The following is a 14250-nucleotide window of genomic DNA, read 5'->3' on the forward strand; positions in this document are numbered from 1 at the left end:
CATAAATGAGTAAGGGGTAGTTGTTACCCCTACTCATTCACCAAATAAACATTAATATAGTAAATAAAACACACTACACAGTTTTGACAAGTCCTTTATTAATTACCCTCCCCCCAATAAAACATCCCATTATGTAAATACATCGTCAGTCACGTCACCCTGCTATGTAGATCCTCGTTATTCAGGATGCCCACCACTCGCTGACCCGACTAAAGAAAAAATCCCTGTCTGAAAGAAATCTGAATGTAAATAAAGGGGCAAATCAAGTTTGTGACATCAGCGTGACGGACTTGCTCCACCCCCCTTTGTTTACATTCAGTAGAGGAGCAGTAAGTGTTCGGCGAGTGCGAACAAGGCGGTGGGCAACGGGGATTTTTTGCTTTGTCGGGTTAGAGAGTGGCGGGCATTGTGATTGATACATCGCTGGACGACATGATTGACTATGCATTTACATTGTGGGACTTTTTTTAAAATTAATAAAGGACTTGTCAAAATTGTGTGGTGTGTTTATTTACTACCTTAATGTTATTCGGTGAATGAGTATGGGTAACAACCACCACTTACTCATTTACAAAAGGGGGCACTCAGATTTAGATAAGCCCCCCTGCCCGCAGACTGCCACAACCACCTTGCCAGAGTTGTAGGAAAGAGGCCATTGTCCTCATCAATATGGGGACCCTTCCCCATGTTGAGAACATGTAGCCTTGTATGGTGCAGGGGGGAAAGCGTATGATCGTCCCGTTCCCCCCTTTCTTGTTCTGCCAGACCACTACTCAAATCAAGGTTCTGGTAAGGGATTTTGGGGAGATCCCATGCTATTTTTTTTGGCATGGGGTCCCCCCTAAAATTCCTACCAGACCTCTGGTATAAATTTAGGAGGGATGAGCCACGCTGTTTTTTGGGGGTTTTTTTTCGATTTTCACATTTAACAAAATACTAAACTCCAAACAGAACTAAACTTAAAAAGATTTAATTAGATCTAAATTCTGAAAACTTCAGATCGATCCAAATAATGAATATCAAATGGATCCGAATTTCCGAAAATGAAAAAAAAATCTGGATCGAAATTTTCAGCCGTGCACATGTCTACTTTCTATGGCAGGTAACAGAGTTGGCTATACAGACCCAGACATTTGTACATCTACACCCCCAGCATTTTCAACAATCAGACAAGGCTAGAAATTCAAATCAAACTAATTTCATGCTCAATGATGTAATGAATCCATAATGTAAAAAAAAACTCTTTACTATATACGGTACTCACTTTATATCCTTGCTGTTCAGCATTCTGCATTGCTCCCTCCAGTGTCCGAATCCTGTATTTAAGGATATGACGGGCCATCTCTGGGTAAAACAGTAGAATGTTCGGATATATCCAAGTGTCCTTATTTAGTGCAGACAAAATTATTATTATTTCATATAAAAACTTGCAAGTCATTTGTAGACAATGACACCAATAGGTTACCATGCAATGTGGTGTGATACAAATGTACATGTGATGACTAGGTGCGTTGGGGTTTCATTAAGGAGTTATGGCACCACAGTGCACCTAACATTGCAACATGTGGCATTGCAAAGGCTCCCGAATCTTAATGGTGGTTTCTATTTTTATTGATCATGTAAACTATACATGAGAAATGTCTGGGAGCTTTCAGTAAGTGAGTTTAGGAAATTCTTTTCTGCATCACAAGTAGGGGTTCTGAGATCACTTGATTACAGATAATACGAACTGGTGTTGACTGGTGCACTGCAGCAATGCCTGAATGACAAAACTGAAGTACTGAGCAGATAGGCTTTGCCACTTTTACACTTCTAAAGGTTTAATGATCACTTGTGACTGGTGGCAGTTTTAAAGCTAAAACGCCTACTCTTTGGATGTTAAGGCCTAAGCCTAGGTCAGTTCAATATAATCCAACATAATCATACTGTCTATGAAGGTTATTTTTTCAATAGATAGAGAGTTAGAATATAAATATAATATAATACATAAAAAGCAATTGATGTGCAATCTGAGCATGCCCTTGTTTAGCTTTTAGGGCATTGCTTTTACTGCATTGACCCTGATTCCTCAAGCTGCAACATAGCGTTCAAAAGAAACATTGCTGGCAGGAAGGATTTCATTGCAGAAGATACTCTATATGTTTCTTCTGCAAAAAAAGAATGTACATTGAATTGACTGTACAATGCACAGCTCAGTGTACAATATCCGTATCTGTCAGGTGCTGGGATTAATTACCTCCCATGCACATACCAATCTTCAGTCAATCAAGATGACTGAAAACACTGAGCCCGGAAGAAGATCGAGAAAACATTTCCTGTGAGGAAGCTCACGGACATCAATTTGTTCGAGGGGAGGTGAGTATAGTATGCAGAGATTGGAAAATAAAGATTTCCAAGGCACAAAGAAACGGTTACATATTTGTATGTAAAGCTGCTATCAAATTAAAGCCCTATCTGTCCCCCAAAAACAATGTATAATATGTTGTGGTAGACTACAAAAGCTAAAACGTATAAGGTGTAGAAACTATACATTTCCCAAAAAAAAAAATGCTCTGGCACTCAAAAGGATTAAAGGGAAAAAAAAAGGCTTAGGGACAGGTAGATGACAAGTGATTAAATTATTATTGGAGACAGGTTAACTTTAAAGCAAATTCAAATGTTCCAGGTGGCTTAACAGGCTTTCCAAAGTGTCTCAGTCCTAGTGTCATAAAGCTACTGGTATTAAGGGGGTTTCCACTGTAATAAGTAGTTCAAAGTGGCTCTTTCATTAGATTTTAGCTTCATCGTCTTTGCTTTAAAGCTGGATTCCTGGGCAGATATAAAGAGACACAAATTAATGTAGCTCTGTATTTATTTTAGAAATCATTAGATTTATTAAGAAACTAGTGTAAGCACCTGATTTTGATTTGGAAGGAGAGGCATCACTGGGACCCAATGATGTGTCCTGCATGCAAATTTCCTAAAAAGGAATAAGTTGACTGGAGAAGAGAGCAGAATTAACAGAATGATTAACTTATCAGTCTTCTGCTGCTCTTTCACTGACTATTGTATTTATTTACTGTAACATAGAAAGTGGAGTCATCCACTCCGTGTGCTGTGTGACATGGTTGTCAAAATCTCAGGGCTGGATGGACAAAAAACAAAATAATTTGGTCATTATCATTCTACATGTATATAATTTGTGCATTTAGATGCTAGCCTAAAGTTTATGTTTAAGACGTGATTTTAGCACTAAAAAACAAATTAAATGACTCAATTACTAAAGTCCTGTTTGTGTTGGACCAGAAAAAGCCAAGCAGCTCTGAGTCTGCTGGCCATTTTTTAGCTACCCTAAAGCTGTGAAGAGTCTGGGCAAAATGATCTCCATAGCTTGCCAATACTCCCTTAATTACGGAGTTCCCCACTGTTTTGAAGAAAGCATAAGAGGCCTGGTCATTACATAACTGGACAAACCTGATCCCAGAAAACATGTCCCCAGTAATCTTCATTTCTCTGGCCATTAGAGAGACCTCCAGGGCTAATTCCATTGAACTCTTCATTACAGCCCAAAAGTGGTACGGAGCTCAGGAGATAATACAGACAACCATAGACAGCTTGTTTGAGAGCCAGATATGCTTCTATTTCTATCCAGCATCCATCCCATAATTGTGTCCAGGCTTCTTCATGTAAGGAGTACAACTGCTTCTGGTCAACCAGAGTAAGACCCTCAGAATATTTCTCCTTCACCTGCTGCTCTGTCTCGGCTACTGCTGTGAGGAACACCCAAGTCTTCTCCTGCTCAGAAGATAGGACAAGAGACTGTGGAACTTGAGTGTAAATCATGTGGACAGACTTTAGTGGACAAGATTTAACCTCTGGGACCAGTGTGCTCCCATAGATGTACCTGCAGAAAATAACAACAATATGTATCTTTGACACTGAGAAATTAGAATTAGCTACATTTTCTTCACATACTACTTTGAAAATGAAAATAAATTAATCTGATCTTTTCAAATGGTAAAGATGAAGGTCAAGAAGGCTCAAGCCTGGCAGATGTATTTATTATTCAGTGTATGTTACTGAGACCCAGATTTCTCACTGCAAGCTGTGACTCGAACAGGTGAATATGCTTTGTATCTACAACAAATGACTTGATGGGCAAATATGTGGTAAATTATGTAAAATGATAATTTGCAGCTTTAAAGGAGAACTGTGAGGCGAGTGTAAATCACTCAGCCTCATAGTTCTAGTCGACCTGTGGCAATGAAACTGTCACAGGTCAGCTCAATAGATCGATAAGTGAGCGAACACATAGCGTTGCTCGCTCACTTCTCGATCTATCCCCCCACTCCCATGTCCGATCCTCCAGCACTGACTGGCGGAATGGACGGGGGAGGGGGTGGTCACAGCTGGCTCTGCCTCTAGATAGGCAGAGCCAGCTGTCAATCCCGCAGCTGGGTGGATCTCGACAGTCCTGACCCTATAGTTCTCCTTTAACATGATGCCTCTTAATGAGCTTACAATTTTAATTTTACAAACAGCGAAAACCTAAAAATAAATATAGTATTATTCATGCAAACATACCATAAAAGCGCCCAAACTCTTCATAACATGATCTCATTAATTCCTTGTCTAGTGATTTCCTATAAACAGGAGCACGATTACATGCAGTTTCACTGGACTACATAGTCTGCCCAAGCCCTGTTCCCCATGCTGGAATGGTTGGAATATCTGGATACTTGCCTGCCTGGAAGCATTAGCCCAACTTAGGCTATATACACAAACCTCCACGTTGATGGTGCCTTTTAGATATGCTTACACATTTTTCATGTATTACCATTCATCGCTATGGAGGTGTGTTTTGCTGGAGCTCACATCAAGCATGTGATAAGGAGAGTCCACCTGTCCAGGATTTACGGTTTTTGAGTCTTGTGACCGGGAGTCAGGCCAGCTGACATCCAGACACAAGACACTAAGTGCCGATACTGGCACTTTACATTTTTTACAGATGCGCCTGCCAAGGTCCCCAGCAAGTGCAGGACCCTCAGACAGCCACATCTGCCTGAATCAGCATCTTCCTGTGAGCTGCTGGCACCTGTAAACAGGCCCAGACTGGCCCGCACATCTCCTTCTCTGTCACACTGCCCGCCTCCGGACCCCCTGTGAGATACCGTGCAGCCCGCACAGCAAAGCCTGTATAGCCCACCTGAGACATGAGCCAGTTGAGAGCCTATTAAGCCCACCTGAAAGTCCACAAAGCCCACCTGAGAGCCCGCACAGGCCACCTGAGACCCTGCAACATCATGGTGCCACCACGGAACTACACAGAGTTTGTAGCTTCATATTATTTTGTATTGCTATATAGTGTATTGCTGGGATTTGTAGTCCTCTATAGTCCCCTTACTCCCTCCCCTGGATGCCTCTCATCTATATTCTCAAACAAAAAAAAGGTTGCACGTGGTGCTAGAGTGTTCGGGTTTCCCTTAAAGGAAAGGTGGCAATCCTAGTATTACATGAAAAAAAATAGATGCCTGGACAGGCCCATATATGTGCTGTAGAGTTACCTGATAAAAAATCTTTTGATATACTTACTGAGCATTGCAGTAGTCAGGACCTCTCTGAAGATCTAGATCTTCACTTTCTCCTTTAAAGTGTGTTTGAAGATTGACTTTAACAGGACTGGAACCCCTTGTGATCTTTAAAGATATGGTGTACACCAAGAGATGTCTGTGAGAACGATGAGCAAAGATCTGCTGGGTAGCTGTAAATGAAGAGCACTGTACGGTATGGTTGAATGTACCTACAAATAACAGAGAAAATATTGCTTAAAAGGAAGCAGTAGTGGAGATACAGCAGACACAATGCTAATTAGACATTCCTCTAATTAGGGACAAGGCCGAAACGCAATATTGGATGCCTGTGATTTTCGGGCCCTCAGACGGCACTGCAATAAAAACAGCTATGATTCTGTGATAGACATCATGGAATGGGCAGCTTGCACATGTGGAAAGGCACCATCAATGCTGAAAGATATATCCAGATTTTAGAGCAACGATTGCTCATATCCAGACAATGTCTTTTTCAGGGAAGGCCTTTTATATTTCAGCAGGGCAATGCTAAACCACATACTGCATCTATGACAACAGCATGGCTTTGTAGTAGAAGAGTCCAGGTGCTTAACTGGGATGCCTGCAGTCCAGACCTTTCACCAATTGAAAATATTTGGCGCATCTTGAAATTACAAATACGACAAAGAAGACCCAGGACTGTTGAGCAGTTAGAATCCCATATCAGGCAAGAATGGGCCAACATTCCTCTCACAAAACTCCAGCAACTGGTCTCCTCAGTTTCCGGACGTTTACAGAGTGTTGTTGAAGGATGAGGGGATTCTACAGAGTGGTAACATGGCCCTGTCCCAAGTTTTTTGAGACGTGTTGCTGCCATCAATTTCAAAATGACCATATTTTTTTCTTACATGGTAAATTATTTTAACTTTAAAGTTCTGATATACTTTCTATTTTCTATTGTGAATAAAATATGGGTCTATGAGATTTGCAAATCATTGCATTCTGTTTTTATGTACATTTTACACAGCGACCCAACTTTTTGGGAATTGGGTTTGTACATGAAACGATGAAGCGACCATGAGCTTATAGCCTAAAGGAATGCATCCGATGTAAGGGTTACTGAGCCAGCAAGCTGCAAGCAGTTTTGCTCTGCCATAGCTGTCATTGGCAGTGAAACAGTTAAAGCCTTGTAGCGCTACCCCCGTAGGAGCCGCTGAATGCCCGCTTCATTTCTAGTCTGTCTAGGGGATGATCTTTAGCTGCCCACCCAATAGCACTAACCGCCCTTCTTCTGGTGTCCATAAACTGATGTCCACTCCAGTAGTAAAATGCTAAGTGAACGATTTATTAAACATTTTCACTGGAGAGAGAGGGTATAGGGGTTATAGGTGTCCAGGGTGACTAACAGAAGCTCCAGACTCACCAGACTTTGTAGATGTATCAGTGTAGATCCACCTGGGAGCAGATAGCCACTGATGTGACAGACACGATGGATGCAGATCCTCCATCAGGAAAGACACAGACCATGCTCTGAAGTCCACATAGTTCCAGGGTACTTCAAGAGCCTGCACTGGTCTCGGTTCTCTTCCTCTTTCAGCATCCCAGGCCTCCTCCATGTTGGAGCCCTCAGGGAAACCTTTTCCCTCAAACCAGCCCATGTCCACCCCCAGGCCTCGGCCTAGCCTGGGGGGCAGGCTGAACAGGACCCAGGCCTAATCCATGGCTGGTCCCGGCTAGTCTGAGCACATGGCAGATCCCACCAATATATGTACCCTATCCCAGCATGCATGGGTGTCCATGTTATCTTTGGGGGCTACAGCCTTTTGTTTGCACCAAGGCAGGATAACATGCATGGGTCTCCATGATAACACCCCTGCTACACAAAACACCATTCATGATTCTGCTCACTTCCTTCTATGACCACAAAGTGAATGAGGGAAAATATTGCCAGTGGGTACAACAAAACAATAAAATGAATACTATTTGTATGTATGTAAAAGTCATGCTTCAGAAAAAAAATTAAACAAGGATGGTGGAAACAAGAGACAAGTGTATATACTGTATTTCCCATCAGGAGAATACTAAAGTATATACACATGCATATCAATGAATAAAAAAATATTGGCATAAATAGACTAAACTGGCAATACCACCTACACGTTTTAGATAGAAATAGACATCTTGTTTACATGTAAAAGCTAAAACATACTTTACCAGTTTTAATATTCAGAGAAAAGGTCTCATCTATAATCTCTTCTTTACTTATGGCCAGCTGGATGTTGAGAGGGCTTGGGACGCTTGCTCTATGGCAGTCACCTACTGACCCATTGTACACTCCGTTCACGTGCAGGACATCTCCATAGATCCTTGTCCCCAGATATCCATTGGCCACAGTTGCCATTAGACGACAGTCTGATGGTAATGATTTGGCAGAAAATATCCAGGGGCATTCTTCCATGTTTAAGGTTGTTATCTTGTTAGGTCAAAAGAAAAAAGTTGCCATTTAATATCACAATCAAAACTATATATTTTTTATTTTAATGCCTTCAAATGTCAATAGTTTATGAGATATTCAGAACAGAAAATATTTGCAGTATTTGCAGGTTGACTTGCCATCCACTAATCCCATTCAGATACTTGCAAACCCATGTAATGGGGCAGTAAAAATAACAAATCTGTTAAGAGCAATGATGTGCAATATACTTCCTTAGGAACCAATTAGAGTTCACCTTTCATTATGTTAAACCAGTTAGAACAATGCATTGATTAAACATTTGTCTTATCTGTTATGTGGGCTCAATAATGAAGCCAAACTCCTATGTGAGTTGGCTTTGATGGTTCTCAACCCATGGCTCTTTAGTATTTACTGTGTGGCACTTGGGCATCAGCAGCCAGTAGTCATTGTTTGCCTGCTAAGTTTCCTATTCAGACCTGTTTAGTGTATGACCTGAAGCAGTATGTGGCAAAGTGTTCCTTGGTTGTGTCTCATAGTATTCTGATATAGGGAAAAGAGGGGAACACCACATCTCAATCTGTGGTGGGTCCTGCGCTAATGACGAGGTCAGAGGAAAGTGCTGCCTGTAGCATCATGTGTGTACTACAAGAACTACTACTGCATGATACTACAGTACTGTCGCTAATGCTACACTGTACCAGGACCAGAAATCAAACAGTGAAGGGAAAATATTTGTCATTCTGACTTCTGCAACTCAAAGGCATAGTCCAGCTTTTACAAAAAATAAAAAATGCACACACATTAATAACAGAATAAATGTGATTTTTTTAAATTCATTGTTTTGCATCTAAGCCTGCAAAACATTGCAATTGCAATCAGTGGATTGTGGCTGCAGTGCTCAGGCTCCTGCAGACTCTTTCTCCCAGTCCCTGTCTATACGGTGGTTATGAAGTTCAGGTACAGGGCGGGAGGCTGTATCAATGGATTACAAGTGCAGTGACATCACCACACATATACTTCATTGAAAACTACAAGTCCCTGTGCTATGGTGGCAGATGGCACTTGTAGTCTTTCCATTCATAGATCCTGTGCAAGTGGAGCCACATACAGCTATGCTGTAATAAAAAAAAAAAAGAAGACAGGAGCCTGCAGGAAGAAGAACCCTGTAATTCAGGTAAGCGGGTTGGCGATCTGGCCATATTTCATGTTACACCCTAAATATAGGTGTAATATGGAACCTAAGTAAGCTTACCCCTTACTTAAAGTCTATGTAAATCCTAACAATAAACATCTGTTATTTGCTCGCTTTTGGTTTGATAAATATGCCTTTTTTCATAACAGTTTGATAAATGCAAAAAATACCTGTCGTTCCTGCCGAAAATCTTGTGAACTGATAACTTGCTCTTTGCCTTTTCTTTACCTATCCTTATCCTGGAATTAGATAAAAAAATGTTTTTCTATAGTAAAATAAGGAAAGGCCCCACTGCAGGTGGAGTTTTTTCCCTGCGGAGATAAGATTAGATAAGATTGACAAACAACCAATTTCCAGCTTTTAAGTGATCAAATAAACCTAACTGGGTCCTATAGCAATAAACTACAGCACTAGGGTTGCCAGCTGTCCTGGAAGCGGCACATACAGGACTCAAAACCCGGACTGTCCAGGTAAATCTGGGACAGGTGGCAACCCTATCCAGCACCCCAGTAATCTTAAACATCTGTGCGCTGCGGCAACACTTGCGAAGGCGTGTGTTTTCACGTGCATTGCCACAGCACACTGAAACAAGTGTATAGCTGACCATACACTTAGGCTGGGTTCACACCTGGGCGTCTTTCAGCACTGATCAAAGCGCTGAAAAACGTTCAAACAGTGAAATCCCATTAATTGTTATGGGCATGGTTCCCACCTGGGCATTTTTCAGCACTTATCGAATCGCTGAAAAACGCCCAACGCGCGAAATACTACTTGAGCTTCTTTCAGGTGTATTTCAGCACGTCTCCATTTCACTGCATTATCGGGATTTCGTAAACGCGCATATTACGAACGCCCAGGTGTGAACCCAGCCTAGATTATCTGCAGATTTTCTATGGTCAGATGGAAAAAGTGCAACAGATTCCTCAATCTACGCTAAACTCTGTGGATGGAGCAATCTCCCACTGGGCCAAGCTTCAGTATCTTGCTAGTCGGCCCCGCTGGCTCCCAAAATACCTGAACAATCTGATTTGATGTAGGCATCAGATCCTCCTCTGGTGATTGTCAGCAGCAGACGGCGGGTGCAATAGCCAGCTTGCTATTGGCTATTGCCAATTGAAATAGCCAAACGCAATCTAGCATTCATTCCTATGCTGTTTTTTTTTTTATTCTGACAGCAGCAGCTGTCAGAATACTGAAAAAAACAAAACAGCATATAGCACGGGAAGCAATAGCTTCTTTGCTATTTGACATAATTTCAGGGGGGAACTCCCCCCCACCACCTCCCTGAAATGAGAAGGGCACCTCCCTGAAATTAATTTTTTCAGGTCGGGATCCCTGTATAGGTGTATGGCCAGCTTTAGACACTTTACCCGGCCATTCCTTCTTAACGGGACCACAACCTAACTTTTTTTATATGGCACATATAAAAAAAAAAAAGAGGGACTTCTGTGGTGTGAACGTTGTGCATAGAAATGAATGTGCTGTCCTATACGCAACACAGAAAAACACACATACATGCGCAGTCGCACCCGCACAAGTTTGAACAGGGGCTAAACCCAGGATTTTCTCGGTGGAGCATAGCTGTAGAATTCTATATATAATACCCAAGACTGTCTGTCACTATATCTGTGCCTGTTTTTCCCTCCACTCTTTCACGTTCATATCTCCTGTTTCTTTTTACCCCTCTCCATTAATCACAAAGAAACCTGACATTCCACATTTTCCCCTGTATCTGTCTCCACCTTGTTCTGTTAATCGGAGAGTCTGCTGTGTTCTAATAGACATTTGTTTACTCACTCAGCCCTCTGTGCAGCATGGAAGTTTCATCTGTTTGACTCTCACGAGAACAGGAAGGAAATAGTTATTTTTTTTTTTCTTTTACCCAGAAGTTTTGGGAGAGGAACCTTCAATCCAGTATATAGACAGTGATGACTGTGGAAGCTCAGAGACAATCAGCCTCATTTGCTTACAAATAATCTAGAGTTTCTCTTCTTGTTTTGAATGTATGAAGCAAAACTTATATTCAGAATCCGTTGCATATTTTCAAGATGAAAGATTACCTTTATTAAAGTGACTTTTTGGCCAGGAGGCGGCAGTGTATACCGTATTATTGATTTATTTTTATTCAAAGAAAACAAATTCTGGGATCTAGAAAAACTTTAACTATTTAAATTAGATTTACAACCCAGTTACAGCTGTTAAGTTTTCTGTGCGGAGAGAACAATTGTTCATGGTGCTCAGAGTCATTGTTATGCTCAATTCATCAAGCTTATGTTGCATGTTAACATACGTTGTGTTAAATCAGCCCATTCCCTTGACTGTAATTTTTAAGCCTCATTGGAGGAAAATAACTTGTCACTTTTATAAAAATAAGGATCCTTATCCCATGTATTAGATTTGTCAATTTAGCCTATTGTCTTGTTAAAATTCTATCTTTGGAAAACTGTTTAAGTGCCAAACAGCATTAGCAAACATTTTCAAGCCTCTTGTGCACTTTTTTCTGTACTTTACCACAACGCACAGATCTGAACGGGTAGTGATAATTTGTCAGGTTATAGACAGCATATTGAATCCTCATGCTTCTCTCTTATTTGCTAAAATTAAACTACAATTATTATTTTTATACTGGATTTATAGTGCCAACAGTTTGCACAGTGCTTTACATTATAAGGAGAAACATTGCAGCTACAAGACAAGACAAGACAAGGGGGGTGGGAAGGCCCTGCTCATAAGAGCTTACATTCTAAAACAGAGGGGCAAGTAATACAAAAGGTAATAACTGTGTTGGGAATGAGTTAATGGAGAAGATAAAAGTTCGTTTTTTGCGAGGATGCAGAATCAGCTTCCCTGAAGAGATGAGTTTTCAGGAATCATTGAAAAAGTGGACAGAGTAGGGGATAACTGTACAGATTGGGGTATAGAGTTCCAGAGGATGAGAAAAGCTCTAGAGAAGTCCTGCAGCATGGGAAGAGGTGACAAGGGAGCTAGATAGCAAGACATCTTGGGAAGAGCAAAGGTGCGGTTTTGGTTATATTTTGACATGAAGTTGGAGATGTAGCTGGGGGCAGAGTTGCAAAATGCTTTGTATGTTGTAGTTTGTACTTTAAATTTTATTCAGTGGGCGAGCAGACGCCAGTGAAGGGACAGGGAGACCCGGACCGGTTGGTAAGGTGAACGAGTCTGGCAGCAGCATTTATGATAGACTAAAGAGGTATAACCTGTGTAATGACCACGTCCCTCCGAAGAAGCCCATGCTACAGGACGAAAACGCGTTCAGTGAAACAAGTGGAGTTCTCTGTGTATCTTGCTGGGTGATATGGTGTTTTTTTCCTATCTACATTGGAACACACCTATGGGATATGAACTTGTCAGCTGCTAAACTATGCACACTATGTGGTTCCCTTCCACATCATCTGGGCAGTCTGATCTGAAGTAGACAGAATTCTGCCATCTTCATATCAAGTGAAGTACAACTATCAGGACTAGCTGATTTAAAGTGACATATGCACAGCTTTTATGCGATCTAACTGGCTCTACATGAACATGCATGAATTTCTGAGGTCTGGATCAACATTTCTTTCACTTGCAAACTAACCTGTGTAATGGTAGGCCAATAAGGAGGGAGTTGCAATAGTCTAGAAATAGCAAAAGCGTGAATAATCATTTTGGTTGAATCATTGGTTAAGAAGAGGGATATTTTGGAAATTGTACCGCGGTGAAGCTGAACAGATTTAGTCAGTGATTGCATGTGGGGCCTGAAGGAGAGGTCAGAGTTCAGGATCACACATAGCACCCTGGCATGAGAGGAGGGAATGATGGGGTGATATTGACTTCAATAGAAAAGTTGAGGGGAGGAAATATGAGCTCAATTTGCAGAGAGTGAATTTTAGGAAGGGGTGTGACATCCATACTGATGACTGAAGAGGTGAGCTGAGGAGTAGAGATAGATTTGGGTGTAGTCAGCATAGAAATGGTATTGGAAGTCATGAGAGACAATCAACTGACCAAGGGAGGATTTTAAAGAATAGAAGGGGTCCAAGGGCAGAGCCTTGGAGGAACCCTGAGGAAGAGGAGAGGGAGATAGTTGTAGGTGACACCGTAGGAGCATTTAGATACATAGAAGAGAGAACCAGGAAAGAGCATAGTCTTGGAGGCTAATGGAGTGAAGTTTGTAGAAATGGAGCAAGTGGTCACTTGTATCAAAGGGAGCAGAAGGGTCTAATAGTATGGGTTAGTTGACACCAGATGCAGTGCGTTCCGGCCCGATTCTGGCCAGAATGCACTGCATCGCATTGCTTGCCGGCTCACTTTTTTGCGGGACAGAAGGGAGCGTGGTAGGTCATTAAAGTGAATGGCACCATAGCCACGCCCTCCGGCCACAATGCGATCGTCCACACGGGATCGCAAGGCACATTGTGCCTGCGATCCGGTCCGGTGCAGTTCGATCAAAATGCTGCAAGTAGTGGCCAGGTCAGGACAGGGAAGATATTTTGTCTTAGAAATGGTGAAGGTTCCTATGAGTAACTGCTTGGGTTAGAGGTTTGCATACAAAGTGGGAAACTGAAAACGTGATCAGTGAGAGGAAAGGAGGTGTTGTAGAAGGTGCAAAGGGTGTTGCCATCCAATTATTCTTAAGAAAATATAATCTGTAGACTGTTTCTGGCATCCTTCTTAACCACTTGAGGATCGTAGGCATATGAGATGCCCTACCTAACAAACCTGTTTTGGGTGTTTTTAATTGCGTTTCAGTGCTGAAACGCAATTACACACTCCCAAAACCTCCCTTTTGAGATCAGCGCGGTAACCACGCTGATCCGCAACCGCCCAGGTGTAAATGGGCTCTTAGCCTCTCAGCAATTCCCGGCTGTTAAAAGTGAGAGCTGGGACACTTGAAAGTGTCATTAAGTAATATAATGTAAAAATGTACTAATACTTTAAAGAGGGGAATTTATCAAAACTGGAGCAGACAAAATCTGGAGTAGTTGGAGAAGCTGGTTGGTTGCCATGGGCAACTACTCCAGATTTTGTCTGCTTCAGTTTTGATAAATCCCCCCCCC

At 41.8% G+C, this 14250-nt stretch overlaps 1 protein-coding gene across 1 annotated transcript in view; it reads right to left on the minus strand.

Annotated features, from left to right (window-relative positions):
* PGGHG (protein-glucosylgalactosylhydroxylysine glucosidase) overlaps positions 1-11148 on the minus strand; it is a 42275-nt gene extending 31127 nt beyond the window's left edge. Inside the window, exons 1-5 of the mRNA XM_018552858.1 lie at positions 10991-11148; positions 7761-8019; positions 5572-5779; positions 3454-3883; positions 1265-1384 (exon numbers count right to left, since the gene is read on the minus strand). Coding sequence (XP_018408360.1) covers positions 1265-1384; positions 3454-3883; positions 5572-5779; positions 7761-8004 — 1002 coding nt within the window. The 5' untranslated portion in view covers positions 8005-8019; positions 10991-11148. The remainder of the gene's footprint in view (positions 1-1264; positions 1385-3453; positions 3884-5571; positions 5780-7760; positions 8020-10990) is intronic.
* Between the last annotated feature and the right edge of the window lie 3102 nt (positions 11149-14250).

The sequence above is a fragment of the Nanorana parkeri genome, unplaced genomic scaffold, assembly GCF_000935625.1.
Source record: "Nanorana parkeri isolate BGI_ZX_2015 unplaced genomic scaffold, ASM93562v1 scaffold99, whole genome shotgun sequence".
NCBI classification, from domain to species: domain Eukaryota; kingdom Metazoa; phylum Chordata; class Amphibia; order Anura; family Dicroglossidae; genus Nanorana; species Nanorana parkeri.